We start from the raw sequence: 18,281 nt of genomic DNA, 5'->3' as shown, positions 1-18,281 counted from the left end.
ACCATAATGGAATCTTCAACTGTGACCTAATATTTCCGGAATATTCTTTTGATAACCGATAATCTATTTAGCAACAAACACTTTAAATTTTTTTCCGTTTAAATTTATATTTGAACTATATTTTTTATAAACTAATTTTCTAATGATAAACTACCAATTTTTTAAAGCCAAAACTAAATAAGTGTTTGAAAAATATATTTTTTTTAGTATACGATGTCCAATCAAACTATTTACAGAATAAGACACTTTTTTAAATAAAGTGAACATTAAATAAAATAAAACACAACACATAGTGGCTCATCAGTATCCGACTCCTTTAGTCTCCTATATTAGGCAAATTTTCTTAATGATAGTTAGTAGATTTGGCCGTATGTATGGGTCTCCTTTTTCCAGGCAATTCTGTGGGTAAAGCACGCCACCTTTCTGGAGGCCAAACTATAAAAGCAGCTCTTGCTGTCATAAGACCTAAAGCTACCGGTCCAAATGTGTTAGAGTCTAAAGAGTGCCCTGTATGATCTCCCTCCACCCAACAGTGTCCTTCGGGTATTCTCACAATTTCCTGTTTATAACCCAAAGTCGATACGACATCGCCTTGAAGGCCCACCACCCGCTTAATAATTTTCTGTGAAGGATCTTTGGGTGATATTAAAGAGACAATATCACCACGTTGTACATTATTGCTGCGCACCGCCCAACGTGATAGGAACACATAATCGGTTTGTGTAGCATCTGGATTTAAAGCCGGTTGCATGGAGATACCTGTAAATAATGCCAAGTCAATGGAGTTAATACTTTGAGGTATACTGTTTAACTTACCATCCACCCGAGCTACATAACCCACACAGTCTAGAAATGTTACTCCTATGGGTATGCCAAATAACACTGATTTAAAAAATCTACGATAAAACATTGTCCCTGCTATAAATTGACCGTTTGTACTCTTTTTCTTTTTTTCTTCTGACCACAGCACCAATCACTCGTTCCGTTGTTATTAACAATTACAGGCACAAGGGATTTGCCGAACACAAAATATATATTTTTAATTTATTTTGTTTAATTTTGTTAAAAATTTCACTAATGTTTTATAATTTTCCTTGAAAACAAAATTATCTAAGAATATACAAAAAACATTTTTGTTTTGTCCCAAAGTTAAAGTCAAATTTAAATGTCATAAACAGCTGTGAAGATTGTTTTTGGCAGTTTGTGAAATTTCTTTGTAAATAACGATTTAACCTTTAAACTGTTTAAAATTTAATTTTTAAAATTAAGAAATCAAAGCTGACCCTGCAAAATTTTAAGATTATAGCTATTATAGTTTTTCAGATATACAAATTCTAGTATTTGATTAATATAAGGGATGCCAACCCACTGATTCTATACCGCCCATTTTTTCCCCTTCAAATTTATATTGATAACTAGTACAGCCCCCTATTATTATTACAAAAGTTTGGCGTTATGATAAAATTATGGTAGAATTAAAAAAATATGACTTTAAATTATGGAGATCTTGGTCAATAATTGAAGCTATTGCTATTCCGAAACTCAAACACATCGTTTTTAGAATTTGTTGCGATTGCGGGGGGGGGGGGCGGACCCCATAGGATTTTGCTACGAACTACTGTGGGTTCCGGACCCCCATTTTGGAACCGTTGCTCTAACAGCAGCGAGAAGGCAAGCACTTGACTGGCAATGACACACAATTGAAATTATTTTACAATGCAGCGGGATGTGCTTGTGTTTGAAAAATAATGTAATGGATCTGCTGGCTGCCATGTTACCGCCGACAGCTATTGAAAATAAATTAACTTTTAACAGCTCGTAGTTCTCATCTCGTGGTTCATTATAAGATACCGTTTCCCAAAATTTGTGTCCTTAGACCAATGTTTGGTGATCTGGATCAAATAATAAAAAGGAACTTTTTTAAAGTATTTCCTATTTTTTTATATTTCACGTAAAGGTATGATAATTAACATTGATATCATGTGAAAGGTCTTTGAGAGGAGCTTTTAATGGCGTATTACAAATTAAAGTTAAAAAAAAAAAAAAAATTAAAATGTTATTTAGATTATTTAAAATTTTATTATATAGATTACACTATGCGGTAAAAATAAATACCTGGGAAAATATATGCCGATCATCATACAACTTGGTGAAAGGATTTGTTTCTAATTTTTAAGAATTAATCAAATTTAAAATTTCTTTTATAATTTTTTATTCATCCCTGCATAATTTCTCACACAACTTTTGAGCTTGCTCTGTTTTGTTGTTATAAACAATATATTTGCTTCCAAAATCCCACTTTCTGATCTCTCGGATTCCGTTTTTATTTAAAATCGTTGAAAGTTTAAAAACTAAACGTAGTTGAAAATTTAGCCGGCTTAGAGCCGCCGACATATTTAGTGTCAGTCGAAGCCGCCGTTAATATTTGTCGGCGCAGGGCTCTGAAACGGTATTTAAAACAATAGAACGCGTGAAGGATAAATTGTAAAAGGAATTTGGACAAGGACTTTTTTTAATTATTCTCTCTAAAAGCGATTTTAAATTAATATAAACCCATTATTTCATAAAAAAGAAACTTCAACCTAATTATGGTTAAAATACCTTTGGTTCCACAATGGAATCTTAACAATGGTTGTGTTTGTACACCGGATGGTGGTTTCCTGTATGCAGGATCTCGCAGCATTAATTTTATTAGTTCTATAGAGACCGACAGTGAGACACCTAAAATACAATGCTTCCACACACGCCAAGGCATACTGAGCTTAGATGTTGATCCGCACTGGGGTCAAAAGGACAGTGATTGTGGCGATATTGGTTCCAGTGAAGAGTTAGATAAAAATACAGCTGCTGGCGGTAAAGAGAAGGAGCCAGCAAAACTGTTTGCCGCTTTACTACAAGATAATTCTGTACAAATATGGGATTTCAATAAAGGTTGTGCTATACAGGGTCATAAAGCCCATTTGGCTTATATGCGTTATATGGAGGGCAATGGCCCTTCACCTCAGCATGCCGGTGAAGTGCTAATTAGTTATATGTGCAACAGAAATGTGCTTTCGGTAGATAATCAAGATATTGTAGTATATTGTGTGGCTTCAAATTCATTTTATCGTCGACCCATGTTTATATCGTCAAGAAATCATCAAATGACTTCAATGAAATGCTCTCCCTATAATGAAAATCATTTTGCTATTGGTACCAAGCGAGGTCTGGTCTTACTGTGCGATCTTCAGAAAATGGCCACCTTATATACTCTTAGAGGTCATGACACTTTCATAACATCTTTGGCCTGGAATCGTGTAGATATAACAGCCGATATTACAGTTGAAAAGCCGGTGGAGGCGCCAAAACCTAAAGCCGCACAAAAGCAACAATCTAAAGCGGGAAAATTGACTAGATCAGATCGTACTATAGACGCAGACGACATTTTCGATATTTATGACTATGATTATTTGGACAATGAGTTTGGTGCTCCCAGCCAGGAAATGAGATTGAAAAATGATTTTGTTTCAGATTTTGTGGGTATAGAAAAACCCACAGAATCTTCTACAACTGCAAAATTTGATTTTGCCGAAGCTTGTCAAAGTCTTAAAGAAGAAATTAATGCCTTAAGAGATGAACCGGCGCATACATCACCCGAGCAAACAATCAGTTTGGAAGAGTGTAAACTGGCAGCCAGTAGCCGAGATGATTTATCCTCGTGTGGCAGTGATGGCGACGACGAAGCTGATGATAAAGGCAAAGACCAATTATCCGATAAAGAATCGTCTGATGGTAGTTTGGTGCGTTTAGCATGTCGTACTCCTTCCTCAGAAGAGAGTGTAGATGTCGACGGTATGCATCGTAATAAACAGCAGAATATAATTTGTCAAGCTGAGGTGCATAGCAGTCAATCGCAGGATAACGAACAACTTAAAACTAGCGACAACATGGAAGCCCATTCCATGGAGGATGACATACAAATTATAAGTGAAACTAAATGCTCAACCGATAAAAAGGAGTTGCGAGAAGAAATACAGAAGAAGGATAATGAGGTCTATGATATTTTATTGGCCTCTAGCAGCGCTGATGGAGGATTTTGCGTTTGGAATGCTACTACTGGGGCCACTTGTGATTCGCATAAAGTTCGTTCTTCCCATGGAGGCAAAAGTAAATTTTCTAAATAAAATAATTATTTTGAAGAAATTATTATTATTCTTTTTTGTTTATTATTAGATACTCATATTGAAATCTCTTGGATATCACCTACCTCAGTAATAATCAACAATAAAGCCGGTGAGTTGCAAATGTGGTGTATGCAACCACTGACCAATATCCAGCTCTCTCAACAATGTGGCTTTAGGCCGTACAAGTTTAAGGAAACAAAACGACGTTGGTCTCAACGTTCTGTGATCTCATTTGCCTGTTCTCCCAAACAACATTTAATTTGGAGTATATCATCCTATCGCGAAGTCTCTATGGAGGATATAAAATTGAATAAAATTATATTAAACTATAGTTGTGTTTCAACAAACATAGGTGCCATGCAGGAATGTCCCGACGATATGAATAAGTAAGTTTAACTGTTGATATATTAAAGAATATTTTTTATTTGTAATATTTTCTTTTAAAATTAGAATTGCTTTGGGTTTTTCGGATCGTCGTATTGGCATAATAGACATTTCCAAAATGACCCCTACCTCTGTGCATATTGATAATTTTGTACAGCGCATTGAATCGAATGTTATGTCTTTGGTATGGAGTCCAGATTGTAAAAAATTAGCCTATGGTACAATGGAAGGAAGAGTAAGTATTTTTAATGCTAAAATATTAAGTTTAATTCTAAATTTTTCTTTTCTTATTTATTTCAGATTGGCATCCTCAATATAGAGGGTTCTAATAAACAACCCATTACTTATAATTCTATTTGCGGCAAACCCATTTATTCCATTAGTTGGCAAGATAAGTTCTTATATGTGGTCTGCAATGATCGTATAGCAGTTTATGAGGATGATCCCAATAAAAGAGGTAAGTTATATTCTTGAATTATGTGTACTATTAGAGGTTTTTCTATCCGTTTGATTTTGAGCATTTCTTAGGCCATAACATAATTTCGTTTGTGTATTATGTGTTTGCTTTTTTCTAATATTAGCTAAATTTATGGTTTGACGATGAAAATCCCAAACATTCCAGCTTCTGTTTACTTGTCTGCTGGTTAAATGCTCATCTAATAATATATTTTCAGTTTGAGTTTCTAAGCTATTGGTTTTTGTTTTTGTTTGTTGTATTAAATCAAAATCTTGTTGCATTACTTCCTCATCAAGTTCGAAAAGTAATATCAAATCTGTACTTGTTAGGATTGTATTACGAAATTTTTTTATAAAATCCTTAAAATAACGTTCGGCAAATTTAGCATATTCCATGTTAGCAAACCCGAAAAGCAAATCAACATTTTCGCAAAGTTTCTTTTCCAATTGGGAGGGCACCAAAAGTCCACCAGTTAAAGCCAGGGTTAGACCACAATAATCTTTAACAAATGGTTTCTAGAAAATATAGAATTTTGTAAAAATGTTTATTGTGCGTTTATAATTTAATAGTTCTTACTATGTTTAACATGTTGAGTTTACTTTCACGTTTAATATTAGACTTCATTAGTTCTTCAAATGTATATTTTAAAGGCTGTTTTAGGTGTTTGCTTTTATCACTTAACTCCTCTAATAGTTGTTGGAAGTTATTTTCCAGGTTTTCATTTAGTAGATTATCAAAGTGATCTTTAATTTTATTTATCTCAACTAAATGATTTAAATATAATACCAATGATTGCCATATTTCCGAAAGATATACAAAATGCGGCTGTTAAAAAGTAAACAAATAAAAAGAGATTTTTAGCAAAAAGAAAATGTTATAGAAATTACAAAAATTCGAACAAGAAAGGGATCTATATTCAATCAATTTACTACTATTAATTTAAGTGAACTTTCCAACATAAGTTCTTTAAAAATATTTTCTATGCCTTATTCATAACACTTTATCAAAGGTTTATAGAACAATTTTGTATGAAAAATTTTTAATAAATTGTTACGAATATCTTTATTAATATTTAACTTTTTTGAATTTTCATGATTTACAGGTGATTTTAATAACATTAGAAATTTTCGAACATAAGTTCGAATTTTCGAAAATAGCTAAAAACTTTGAAAATAAGTTCGTTTAAAAAAAAATCGGAACCTTATTTCAATTTAGCGAAAAAAACAAAGAAAGTTTAAAATTTCATAAAAAATTTAAAAATTCTTTAAAAAGTATTTACGTTCGAATTAGGAAAATTTAAGAAATTGACTTCAAATTCAAAGAATGTCAAAAATTTTTATGAATTCTCATGCTTTCCCGGTTTTTTTAACAACTTTTAAAATTTTCGAACATAAGTTCGAATTTTTGAAAATGATTAAAAACGTTACAAAAATTTATTATTATTATACTTTAAAAATCTTAAGATCGAATTTGAATTTTTATTATTCTTGTCGGAGTCCTAAGATTCGATCTGTTGAGTTCAATGAGTGTCTTGGTTGCCTTTGCATCAATAATTGAACTGTGCAAACCGTTTTACTATTAACGAAGTCGTTGATAGTATCATGGAATATAAATCATCCTCTAATAGTGACGAATTGGTGTTTTTACCCTTCTAAGTAGATCTGGTTCGTTCGAACCCTGTCTTCTAAGCACAAAGTATACAGAGGTGTCACTTTTGACATTTAAAAAATTCTAAAATCAGCTTTTGTTTGATTTTGAAATTGTTTGGTGAGAAGAGGTATATAAAATACAGCTAAAAAAAATTATTGAATTCGTTTTGTGCGAAAGAGAGGGAAATAGTTTTTTGCTCGTGACGCCTCTGTATACCCTGTGCTTCTAAGTCTGTCCTCTTACTAATTACTAGGGTGATCGATTATTCGACATTTTCCAAAAACCGGTTTTCGAATAGTTCGAATAGTTGACATTAAAAAAAAACCGGTTGATATTTTTCAAATTCAGAAAAAACCGGTTAACCGGTTTTTCATTATAAATAAAAAAATATATTTTAATTTGAAAAACTTACAGCCTTATTCATAATAAAAAGTTGGCAGCAGTTTATACATCACAAACAACGAGCTGCTTGCTAGAATATTGATAAGGCTTAGAAGATTGTTAGCATGAAGTTTATTCATAATAAATTTTAAAATGTCAACTAAGTAGTTATATTACAACTCTGAAATTTTGCGATGCCATACTGAACAATCATCTTGAACCGAATTGCGGCCCCAACATCTTATTGCTGCCAAAACTTGTATATGAGGTGGAATAGACCCACCTCTCCCTTTGCCATTGTTTTTTAGTTCACTTTCAACTAATTTTATCACTTTTTTGCATTTTCTTTAGAAAATCGATATTTTATACGAAATTCATCGTTGCTATACACTACAAATGGATCATTTCTTTTTTTATAAACTTTTGTAGCCCGATAACGTTTTTGTACAAATTTTAAGGTGTCCAAATTATCAATTGTGTCCATTTTCATTAATAAACAAAAATTTTAATTTTTAATTTATTTTTTTGACACAAAACAGCTGTTTTCAATGAGTTAGAATGAGTTTAGAAACTCGTTAGCAAGAGTTTAACAACTATTTGGCAACCGTTTACTAACTTTATTATGAATAACCGACTTGCTAACTACATGCTAAATTTTTATTATGAATAAGACTGTTAATGTTTGTGTTTAAATTTGATTAATAAAACATGGTCCGAAATGATTTTTAACAGTTTAAAAGATTATAACTTTAGATCTAGTAGTCTGATTTACATTATTTCTTTAATATAAAAAAATTAGGAAAAAAGTGGGACACTTCTATTAAACATAAGGTACTATGTAATCCTAGCTTATTTTAAAAGCCCTGTTTAGGAAATTTGCATAGGCATTCCAACACTTCCAACAAATTTCAGCCGTAAATTAATTATTGTAATTGGAATATAATCTTAAGATTGATAAAATTTTATCAATTATCAATTTTACAAATAAATTTTTTTTAATTAATTAGGAAAATCAAAAAAGTTTAACCAAAGGAGCTTTAGAAAAATATACGCTAGCTCCTCGACTCGAATATTTTTAAAATTTAGGCGGGCTGTATTATTATTTACGTAAAAATTTCATTTAAATAATCTTTGAATACAAAGCAAATAAAAGTATTCGAAACCGGGTTTTAAAAAGTGAAAAAACCGGGTTATTCGATATTCGAAAAATCAACATTAAGAAAAAACCGACACTGGTAAAGCAGAAAAAACCGGTTGAAAAATCGAGTCGATCACCCTACTAATTACCCTGTACATTGCAGTGTCCTGGTGACCAAAACAGTCCTGGTGACCAAACAGCCTAATAAACTGTCTGATAAGTTCTACATTTTACGACTAGACAAGAGTGCATCATAGTATATATTAATGCTGTGAGTGCAGCAGACTATATACATGACTGGCATCATAGACCCCAGAGCAATATCAGCCCATATCGACTCCGTCGCATTTCAGTTCGCTAGGATATCCCCTTGGAATATTATACATTCGTCTGGGAACTTTCTGAGCAATGCCCCATTACCACCCCTATGCGTATCCTTAGAGTGCGTCTGTCCAGTCCTATAAGTTTTTAGGTAGCTCCTATACCATAGGACCTTTGATACTTTGCAATCCAATCTACTATTCCAGGACTGTTTTATGATGTTACTGATTCTTTCGAATATCAGCCTATAATAGTGACAGTGCCCCGGCACCCAACACAATCAATTGGCAAACAATCCCATAATGTCACTAAGGCCACATCTATACTCTACAACAAGACGCGAATGTGCCGTGTGACAATCCAATGTTCTGGGAGCAGCTTGACTATCAACATAATTAGTCACAACTTACCCCGGATCGATATGATTCCGTATCATTTCCGTCGCTTTCCAGATCGTTAAAATCTCTGCTTGAAAGACACTACATTCGTCAGGGAGTCTGAAAGACAGTTTTATATTGATATCAGCGGCACCCGTGCCTGATGGGTGCAAGATGGATACAGATCTTGCACCCGTCAGAGAAAACTGCATACCCAACAAACAGTCTGTCGGATACAAGCCAATCATCCCTAGTTGGAAATTATATCAGAGGTGTTTCGCCGAATTGACTTGTCAAGCTGATATTATATCACTAATCGGTATGTACTCCATGTTAAATCTGGTCCAAGAATGCCGAGCGTTTCTAAATTAGAAGGTAATACATTCATTGGACACCCTTAGTGGTGAAAAGGGGTACGAGGACATAAATAATCTTGAAAATGCTGATACATTGACGAAAGCTGGAACCATGATATGGATGCACCAGACAGAGAGCATTGTAGCCTATATATGCATGCTAAACAGACAGTGCAGATATATCTGAACCACAAGCAGCTTCCTTTGTATTGCCATGTTTCGGGTACTAGAACATGATAATTACTAAGACCGAACATAACAATACCTACCTCATCTATGACTGGACAGAACGAATAGAAAATCCTTGTCGGATTCTCCTTACATACCAGTACAGTCGTAAGGAGACTAGCGCGCTGTTTGGCCAGAATGCAATCTTTTTTCCACAATTGACAACTTTGAGGCCCTTAACCCAGTCTGAATCACTAAAGGAATCAACCTACGAAAGACGCTGATTTCGTCCACTACTGATCCTCTTATCGGCATCATTGCGACAATAACTTCGAGTTTCCCATCCGGGCTTATCGATTTCTTCTCGTTTGATGAAGAGGACTGATCGTCTCCTAACCTGGGTCTCCAAATCTTCTCCTTACGTGGATACTTTTGAACTGCACCTGGGTATGCATCGGCCTTCATTAGCGAGGTTGGCGAATTATACAGTTTTTGAAGGATTTTCCCTTACAAAGGCATCAACTTTGGACCCCTGTTAAATCCATCCCTTACTGATCTTGCGATGATCACTTCGATCATCATTCTGGTGCTTTTGACGCCTCTGTCTTTTATGAGAGGCAATACCATCCCCAACCTATCTCAAAATGGAAAATATAAGAAACTGGTCTCATATTTTAGAGATTATTTAACATCTCAAAAATTCATATAGAACATAAATTCCAATTTTCGAAAAAAGTAAAAAAAGTTGAAGTTCAAAATTTCGAAAATTTTTCAAGAATCCTAATCTAGAGATTCTTTTTTAAAAAAATCTTATAACTAATGAAATCAAATATTCATCATACTTACAAATATTAACTCCGATTCAATGGCAGAACGAAATTTTAATATTTCATTGATTTTTTCCACAACACAATTGAATTTCTTTTCCGCCACCTCTATTAGATAAAGAGTTTTCTCAAACGACTTCTTTGCCTTTTCCAAATTTTTTCTATACACCTCAAACAAAACAACAAATTTGTTGATTTCACGTATTTGAATTAAAGGTCTTAAACAGAAGATCACTTTTAAATGAACATTGACTGCAATAAGTTCTTGCATTACATTACTGCCACTTTGTTTAAAAAAGAGAGCACGTTCCATACTCTCTGCCAAAGAATCTTTTGTATTACATTGAGCCATTTTTAAATCAGCAAATACTTGGAAGGAAAATGTCTCATTAAAGTAAGAAATTTATAAATTTAAAACTTACTGTTGCGCATATTTTCCTTGTCACCTTGGGGTCCTTGATTATTGAATATTAAAATACCAGCTACAGTGGCTCCCAATTTCTGTAGATATTCCAAACGATGATATTTTTTTCTCAACACATATTTTTGTATATCTCCCTTGCCCAAAACACTGTTTAAACTTTGGCGACATTGTTTTAAAATCTGTTAAAGTTTTAAAATATTAAAACAGGTTATATTCACATCTCAGTTTCATACTTACTACATGATTTTTAGGACAACCTAGTTGATAATTTGTTATTATAAACACTTGCATTTTTATAAACATTTCTTCCAATTGCTTGTCACTACTACTTTCGGGATATTGCAATATACTTTTTATCAGTTGTTTTAATTTCTCATCAAATTCCAATTCATATTTTTCTTTAACAAAATCCAAAGATAATTCTCGGCTATTTCTACTAAAGTAAGATATTTTCATATTGCAAACAGTAGCCTCCAATGGATTTTTATATTTTGTCAAAGCTTTTTCTAGAAAATTCTCTATTTTACAAACACTTAATGGATGGCATATATCATTTAATTCCAAACCATCTTGTGTATCTCGTATTAGTAAATGTAGATAATAGTTAGCAAAACAAGGATTTATAGGAAGAAAATTCTGAGCACATTCCTCTATGAAAAAAGTAACTAGTTTATCAATTGTTATCAAAATTCCCGATTCATTATTTGTCTCAGATTGTTGCTGCTTTATAAATATTGTTAAATAATCTTGTGGATTGTATGACCCGGGATTATTTTTACCATTTTTCCTTTGAGAGTCTTCCATTATAAGTTGCTTTAAAAATTGACAAAATCTTTGGTTAATATTTAAATGTTCTTTTTTAGAATATTCCTCCAAGGCGTTCGATTCAAAATCGCTGATAATTATAAAAGGATTCATAATGATAAGATTTTGGTGTAAAATTTAGTTTTTAAAATAAGTTGTTCTAAAAAATGTGTTTTTATTTTTGTTTGGAGAAATTTATTGATTAAATAAATTGAGCTGCATGGGTAACACAGGTATGGGTTACCATGGAAAATTATTTGAAATGATAATTACACACCATGAAACAACTATACAGGTAGAACCAGCTTGTTATTGTTATATTAGGTTCCACTGTATGTTTGATACCGTTATTTACCTTATATTAAGCCCAGATAGTTCTTCTATGGCAGCAAGGAAAGAAGGACAAACTACAGTTTCCTGTCGTTCCCACGACAATTGGATCTTCGCTCCGGAACGACCCGAGTCATACTCGGCCAAAGATTGTCAACCCAGCGACAGCTGTATCAACCGAAAGTTTTTTTCCCAGGAAAGAACTATCGGCCACAGTCGAACTGTTACAACAACAGTTTCCTGTTATTAGTAATGAACAATAGTAGATTGAGAGACCTTTTCATATGACAGCTTCTAAAATGTGAGACTTAGTTTCCTGACATTCATGTCAATGACAATGTCCAGTAATTACAGATATATTATCTGCTTTATCTTTTCCGAAACGTATCCCGCGATATAGCGATTTTTTTGTTATCCCCAAAATTTATGATACCAAAGAGAACCTGGGAACGATACTTTAAACAAATTTAATTAAACTCATGTGCGACACATCCTTGATAGTAGTTCATATTATGAAAACGGCTTGTATCAAGAGATCTCAGTCTAGGCTCTTGTAGATTGCGAAAAACATCTAAAAGATGTTGCACCGACTTGTCATATCTCCATCATACAATGAGCATACAGGTTAGGTTAGGAAAGGTTATGTACCCTAAACTCCACTCCGAGACCGTTATGATTCTTTGTGATTCTCTTCAATAAGAATGTTTGTAGAAACTTAATAAGATACAACAAGAAATCGTAAAGATTCAGATTAGAGATGACATGTGTCAGAAGTTCAGAATACTCACTGTAGCTTCCATCCGAAAGAACTGCTACTTCCCCTCACAAATCCTAATAAATTACATAGATTACTCCCAACAAAGTTTCCTAGTTCTTCTATTACCTAGCAACCTTCGTGTTGGATCCTGTAGTCTGAGACAATGGTAAATTATGTGCTCAATCGTCTCTAGCTCCTCAACATACGTAGCCTGTAGAAGTCTGGTATTGCAATGTCCCATTTGCTAATAAAAGCCCTAAAAGAACAACGCCTCCTTAAAACCTCTCTCTGAATCCTCTGATTATATCTATCCGGGCCAATAAATTTTCTAGTTGCCTTTACTTCAAGTCTTGGCCATACTTTGTAATTCATATTACTGTTCCAGGACAGGAAAACAATGAACAGCAAGGATTTTCTTCAAGTGGTCTTAGTGAACTGCAGTATAATAGCTTATGTTCTGATCTTTTGTCGTTCATTTGTCAATTGTGTTCGATGCCTAATCCGGGATTAGGATCCTTTAATTGCGCATTTATTGCAAATTTCATATCCTTGAATTCTCTTGAACCCAAATCAATTCGACAGAGTGTCGTGTCAGACTTGTCATTAAATCAGTTTAGCCTTATGTCAGTTTTTCAAAGAATCCTAAGGACTCCCCAAATGCTGTGCGGAAACATATTCCTTCTTTCTTCTCTTTGTCACGACAACTTCTGCAGAAGACTTTATGGAATGTGGTATGGAATGTTTTCTTGCATGGATATAAAATTTATAATGACCTTAGCAAAATTGAGAATGAGCTAGTTTTCGACATGGTTGTTCGGTTGGCTCCTCTGATGACATCGCAGTAGGAACTGCTTTGATAGCATGGCGATATATTCCTTCGTCTCGTCATGTGGGCGTTCTTCTGACGTCATTTGAGTGTAGCCCCTTACGGTTCTAATTGCTACGTTTTGACAGCTCTCGGAGTCCATACTGACGCTGCGTAGTTTACCACTGACCGGCCAATCGTTTGGTAGGTAGTTAACAAGGTTTCTTTATCCATTCCCCAAGAGACTTAAATACCTTGTTCCTATTTCGCATTTTGTTGCAGATTGCAGTGGTGTGCCCGGAGGACATAAGGAAGCTATAGTATGTAACACCAAGTATTTTGGGGAGATTTACCGTCGGAATTTTTTCGATATTCAGTTCTAGCCCCACTTTTTTTGTCCAAGTAGTGAAGAAAGTTGGAAAGAATGGAAGAAGTTGGAAAGATCACATAAGTAGCTGTTTCTTAAACCGTAGAGGTCACCAATACTATCGCCCGTGGCCAATATTGAACAGTCATCAACGTAAAATATTATTAGGATGACGTCCGGTGGTATTGGGAGTTTAGACATATAGAAATTAAACAGGATCGGCGAAAGAACTGTGCTGAGCTCTAGGCGGAATCCATGTTGATGACCTGTTGGATGTAGATGTTGTTAAAATTCCAGGAGGAGTAGTGCCTCAAGTGTCTTGGCAATGAGTTCCTTGACAAACGTTTTTTCGCGCCGGAATCGGCGAAAGGATTATGCTGTACTTTAGACGGAATCCATGTTGATGATTTGTTGGATGTTGGCAACGACTCAGAGTTCAACAAACAAGGATTGTCAAACCAGCCACACCGAACTAAGCAGTTGTTGTTTTAACAGATTCCCTGAGGAAAAAACTTTCGTTTGATACAGCTACTGCTGAATTGACAATCTTTGGCCGATTGGAAATCGGGTCGTTCCGGAGACAAGATCCAATTGTCTTGGGAACGAAGTAGTCGAATATGTTGCTGGCATTGTAATAGTTTAAGTTGTTCTGTCGCTTAAAATCCATTATTTTCTTAAGTGTTCCTTATAGCCAAGAGTGGGAAGGATCAGATTTTGTCCTATGTTGGTTGTTTAGTTTGTATGCATTAATTGGTCACTGGATGTCGCTAAGTTTTATCCTTTTGTTGGTTTTGAATATCTCTCCATAAATTATTTGAACATTTTATTCCAGATCCCTATGTTATTCCCGATATTGAAAGCGTAGCGTGTGTTTCCCTACGCAATAATTATCTTTTTGTTGGCACACAAAACGGCCAACTAAAGTTGTATGCACGTACGGGTAGCACCTATTTTCAGTATGAACTTAAAACGACTTTAGATTTGGCACCACGCTATATTAGCGACTTATCTTGGAGTCCCATAGCAACAAATAAATTGGCAGTTGTAGCCAATGCCAATAATATACACATTTTGGAATTTAATCGTGAAACCGGAGACTTACAAATTACACGTAAAATTGAAATTAATGCCACAAAAGCGGCCAATGGTTGTGCCAAGTGGAGTAATCGTAATGAGAACTATTTTCTAACATGTGGTTTTGATGGCGCCGTACGCATATGGGATCTATCGAATGACAAAAATCCCGAACATTTTGTTAAAATCTATCATTGTCCCATGACATGTGGACTTTTCTTGCCTACCGATGAGGAGGTTATTTTATGTTCTGGCAAAAGTGCTGCATTGGAATTTATAGATATGCGTGTTGAGCGATTGGATGGTAATACAGGAAAATCTAAACGCTCTAATCCTCGTACATTGGATACTGTACAATGGGCTACAAAAGCTTTAACACGCAACGATGCTAAATCACAGTCAGTGGATAAAAAACTTAATCGTAAACTTGCCAAAACACCGGACAGTAATGTAGCTGCGGAGTTGGTGGAAAGTAAAGTTGTAGCAGATGTTAAAGTAGAGAATGGTGTGGCGAACAGTGAAGAGGTATCAGTTATGTTAGAAAAGCTGCATTTACAAAAGGCCGAAGGTTCTGTTGGTGGTGCATCTATTTATATGAAGGTTAGTTTTAGGCCATGCAAGTTTGATTTAGGATTAAATATATCCATTATTTTGCTTTTTTCCTTAGAATCCCTTAACTTTATTGTATCTTACTACAAAAGAAATTAATAAAGATGCCTTGGACTTAATGTTTTCCATATTAAGTTCCCCCAAATCTTGTGCAAATAAATCACTAAGTGCCAAACTGTTTGGAACTAAAGCAGAAGCAAAAGAAGTGCTGGCAGATGAATGTGAGTAAGAAAATTTTAGATATTTGCATCTTCCCTCATCTTTATTCTTGTATTGTAGTAAAAAATCATCAAAGTAGTGAAACTAAAGGAATCTCTAGTTTGTTTATGTCACAATTGTGCGGCAATCTCAAAGAAGAAATACTGAAATGTGTACAGGCAAAACAGCTATGCGAATGGCATGTTTCCTTGGCGCCAAGTATTTCCTATAGGTGGCTTAACATTTCACGGTATAATGATAAATTTCTCTTAACTATTTTGTTTTATATCTCTACAGTTTTTGGCAAAAATGTTGTCAAGCCTATGCTGAACAACTTATCGAACAGGGTTATGCTTTACAAGCGGCTGTTTATATGCTGGCCATACATCAACAGCAAGATGCCATAGAAATGTTAATGGAAAAGAAATTCTACAAAGAGGCCTTACTTATAGCACGCATATATCTACAACCCGAAGATCCTCTTAACAATACCATTAGTGAACAATGGATAACACATTTATATGCTAATGGTAATCTAACTGGTGCCGCCTTATTGTAAGTTAACTTTCCATTAACATATGCCCACAATATTTCATTCTTTCCAATTGTTTTTCTTTTCCAACCACAGGTGCTTGCTAACGAAACAAAATAATCGTGCCTATGAATGTTTGGCTAAAATACGTAATACCGCTCCTGAAATTGAGCGTGTTATACGCCTCTTGAAATCATCGGACATTTAGATATAAATGCATTTTTATTTAACATAACAATAAAAGTCGTTATAGTGAAATTGAAAAAATTATAATCAGTATTCCACAAAAAAAACAAGTTGAATTGAATTGTTAACAATTTTCCATTTAATCAATAAGAATATTGTATTTTTTGTTTTCTTTTTTTCGTTGATCTTTTTTCTAATTTCTAGCGTTTTTTAAAAAATGAATTTATTATACTGAAAGAAATAAAATTTAATTTAATTTTTCAAATTTGTTTACGTTTTCTTTTATTGATAACGCATAAATGACCGTAATTTCCCTTTTTAGATTCCCTATCTAAAAGAAATCCCTATCCCAGGATTTATAAAGGTAATATAAAGATGTTTTGAATACGTTTATAGGGTAGACCTCAAGACAACAGCTTCGTAGTTCAATTGAAATGTCTTCGATTTAAAATATGTTTGTTCAAAAATTTGGTTTTATTTATTTCATTTGTTTATCAAATATTTGTCATCGTTGGCTTGAAGAGTTCTTATTTAATATGAAACTGGGTCATAATTTTCAACACATATTATTAAAAATATTTCCCAAAAATATTGCATAATAATTTGTTTAATAAAAAGACAGATTATAGTATTTACTTAACTACCAATCGCCTATTTAACAAACAAATTAATATGTAGCAACTACGAATTTATGTAAATGTTAAAATAAAGTAATTCTTTAACAAAACAAAAAATTTTAATAATACATAGTTGTTAAGCAGATCAATTGTTTGTTGCATAAACTTAGGTATTATAACACTTAAAAAAAGAGTCTGAATAGTTTTTGTTAAATACAAGAAAAAAAAAAAAAAAACATCGAGCCAAATTTTGTATTGAAATTTTATAGATTTTTAAACCGGTACCATAACGAAGATCTTCATTCCATTATGTTCTATAAATAACAAACAAAGATACGTTATTTATAGAACTTATAAAGATGGAGTATGTTACGAGTTCGACATAACTATTTCCTAACAAACATTAAAGAAGTTAGAATCATAAAGAACCAGTCTTAAGATTCACAAATAGCGTTTATGTTACTTACTTATAAAGCTCTTGATCAAGAGCTTTGCACCCTATAAAGCTGAAGGAACGGATGGTATTGCCTCGGCATTATTGCAGATGGAGGGGGGACTGGTTTCCGTACATCTGTCAAAGATTTTCACGACCTGTTAAAAATTAAAAGGCAGGATGCAAGAGTAATATTTATACCTAAGCGACACCTAAGTCCTATCGACCGATAAGACTTACGTACTTTCTACTGAAAGACTTGGAAGGGAGCGTTCGAAAGCTTTACGTCCTTGCTACTTAAAGCATTGGAAAGGATAGTGGATAGTATTGTTGAAAGCAGTATACCAGACAAAGATCACAAATATAAGAAGCATGCTAATGTAAAGGGACGATCGGTGGAAACCGCGTTAAACGAAATTGTCCACTATATAGGTGAATACTTACCCAGCAGTTCGACAAAGAGTCAATGCATACGAAAAAGACAGTAATTTCCACTAATAGTTAACCACCTGGATGATCGTAATTCGTATGTTTTGGGTCATTCGTCACGAATGTACCCTTTGTAATCGAGAATGAAGACAGTCGTCACTTTAGTGTCCTCTTTGTAAGCGGGAGCGGAGACAGTCGCCTCTTTACTGTCCTCAAGTATCCTAGAGATTATACTCTAAAAAGTTGTTTTTTTTCGTTGTACTTCCGAAAGTAGTTATTTTACCCATCTTTTGGAGAAATGATTGTTACTTTCTACTAATGTGGCACCATCTGGTTGACTCAAATTTATATCTTTCGGGTCAATCGTCACATTATTGTCCCATAGTATTCTAGAGAGTAGACACTTGAAAATTTTAAATTTTAGTTCCATTAATATCTTACCACCTCCAATTCGTATGTTTTTGGTCTTTCGTCACAAATAAACTCTTTGTAAA

At 33.9% G+C, this 18,281-nt stretch overlaps 3 protein-coding genes across 3 annotated transcripts; 1 reads left to right on the top strand and 2 right to left on the bottom strand.

Annotated features, from left to right (window-relative positions):
- Nucleotides 1-300: 300 nt before the first annotated feature.
- Nucleotides 301-1,157, bottom strand: LOC119607764 (mitochondrial inner membrane protease subunit 2). The gene is made up of 2 exons (XM_037961867.1): nucleotides 817-1,157; nucleotides 301-759 (listed from the first exon to the last, which is right to left on the bottom strand). The coding sequence occupies exons 1-2, from the start codon at nucleotides 908-910 to the stop codon at nucleotides 344-346; spliced, it is 510 nt and encodes a 169-aa protein (XP_037817795.1). The 5' UTR covers nucleotides 911-1,157; the 3' UTR covers nucleotides 301-343.
- A 1,217-nt stretch (nucleotides 1,158-2,374) lies between these two features.
- Nucleotides 2,375-16,569, top strand: LOC119607754 (protein rigor mortis). The gene is made up of 9 exons (XM_037961856.1): nucleotides 2,375-4,146; nucleotides 4,213-4,549; nucleotides 4,614-4,782; nucleotides 4,848-5,004; nucleotides 14,542-15,383; nucleotides 15,451-15,613; nucleotides 15,672-15,822; nucleotides 15,888-16,145; nucleotides 16,219-16,569. The coding sequence occupies exons 1-9, from the start codon at nucleotides 2,589-2,591 to the stop codon at nucleotides 16,328-16,330; spliced, it is 3,747 nt and encodes a 1,248-aa protein (XP_037817784.1). The 5' UTR covers nucleotides 2,375-2,588; the 3' UTR covers nucleotides 16,331-16,569.
- Nucleotides 4,998-11,629, bottom strand: LOC119607755 (cilia- and flagella-associated protein 206). Its single transcript, XM_037961857.1, has 5 exons — nucleotides 10,884-11,629; nucleotides 10,645-10,825; nucleotides 10,242-10,591; nucleotides 5,581-5,829; nucleotides 4,998-5,519 (listed from the first exon to the last, which is right to left on the bottom strand). Exons 1-5 carry the CDS (start codon nucleotides 11,562-11,564, stop codon nucleotides 5,010-5,012), a joined length of 1,971 nt encoding a protein of 656 aa, XP_037817785.1. The 5' UTR covers nucleotides 11,565-11,629; the 3' UTR covers nucleotides 4,998-5,009.
- Nucleotides 16,570-18,281: the final 1,712 nt, after the last annotated feature.

The sequence above is a fragment of the Lucilia sericata genome, unplaced genomic scaffold (genome assembly GCF_015586225.1).
Source record: "Lucilia sericata isolate MDLA Ls3-8-SP2 unplaced genomic scaffold, ASM1558622v1 Contig000745F_arrow, whole genome shotgun sequence".
Lineage (NCBI taxonomy): Eukaryota > Metazoa > Arthropoda > Insecta > Diptera > Calliphoridae > Lucilia > Lucilia sericata.
The sequence above is the reverse complement of the archived record's forward strand: the minus strand, read 5'-3'. Positions and strand labels throughout refer to the sequence as shown.

Coding starts and splice junctions, on each gene's coding strand:
- LOC119607764 (XM_037961867.1), bottom strand. CDS start 910: ATGTTTTATCGTAGATTTTTTAAATCAGTGTTATTTGGCATACCCATA. Junction 760..816: donor TTATGTAGCTCGGGTGGATG/GTAAGTTAAACA, acceptor CATTATTTACAG/GTATCTCCATGCAACCGGCT.
- LOC119607754 (XM_037961856.1), top strand. CDS start 2,589: ATGGTTAAAATACCTTTGGTTCCACAATGGAATCTTAACAATGGTTGT. Junction 4,147..4,212: donor TTCTTCCCATGGAGGCAAAA/GTAAATTTTCTA, acceptor GTTTATTATTAG/ATACTCATATTGAAATCTCT. Junction 4,783..4,847: donor ATGGTACAATGGAAGGAAGA/GTAAGTATTTTT, acceptor TATTTATTTCAG/ATTGGCATCCTCAATATAGA.
- LOC119607755 (XM_037961857.1), bottom strand. CDS start 11,564: ATGAATCCTTTTATAATTATCAGCGATTTTGAATCGAACGCCTTGGAG. Junction 10,826..10,883: donor GTTGTCCTAAAAATCATGTA/GTAAGTATGAAA, acceptor AAACTTTAACAG/ATTTTAAAACAATGTCGCCA. Junction 10,592..10,644: donor CAAGGAAAATATGCGCAACA/GTAAGTTTTAAA, acceptor TTTCCTTCCAAG/TATTTGCTGATTTAAAAATG.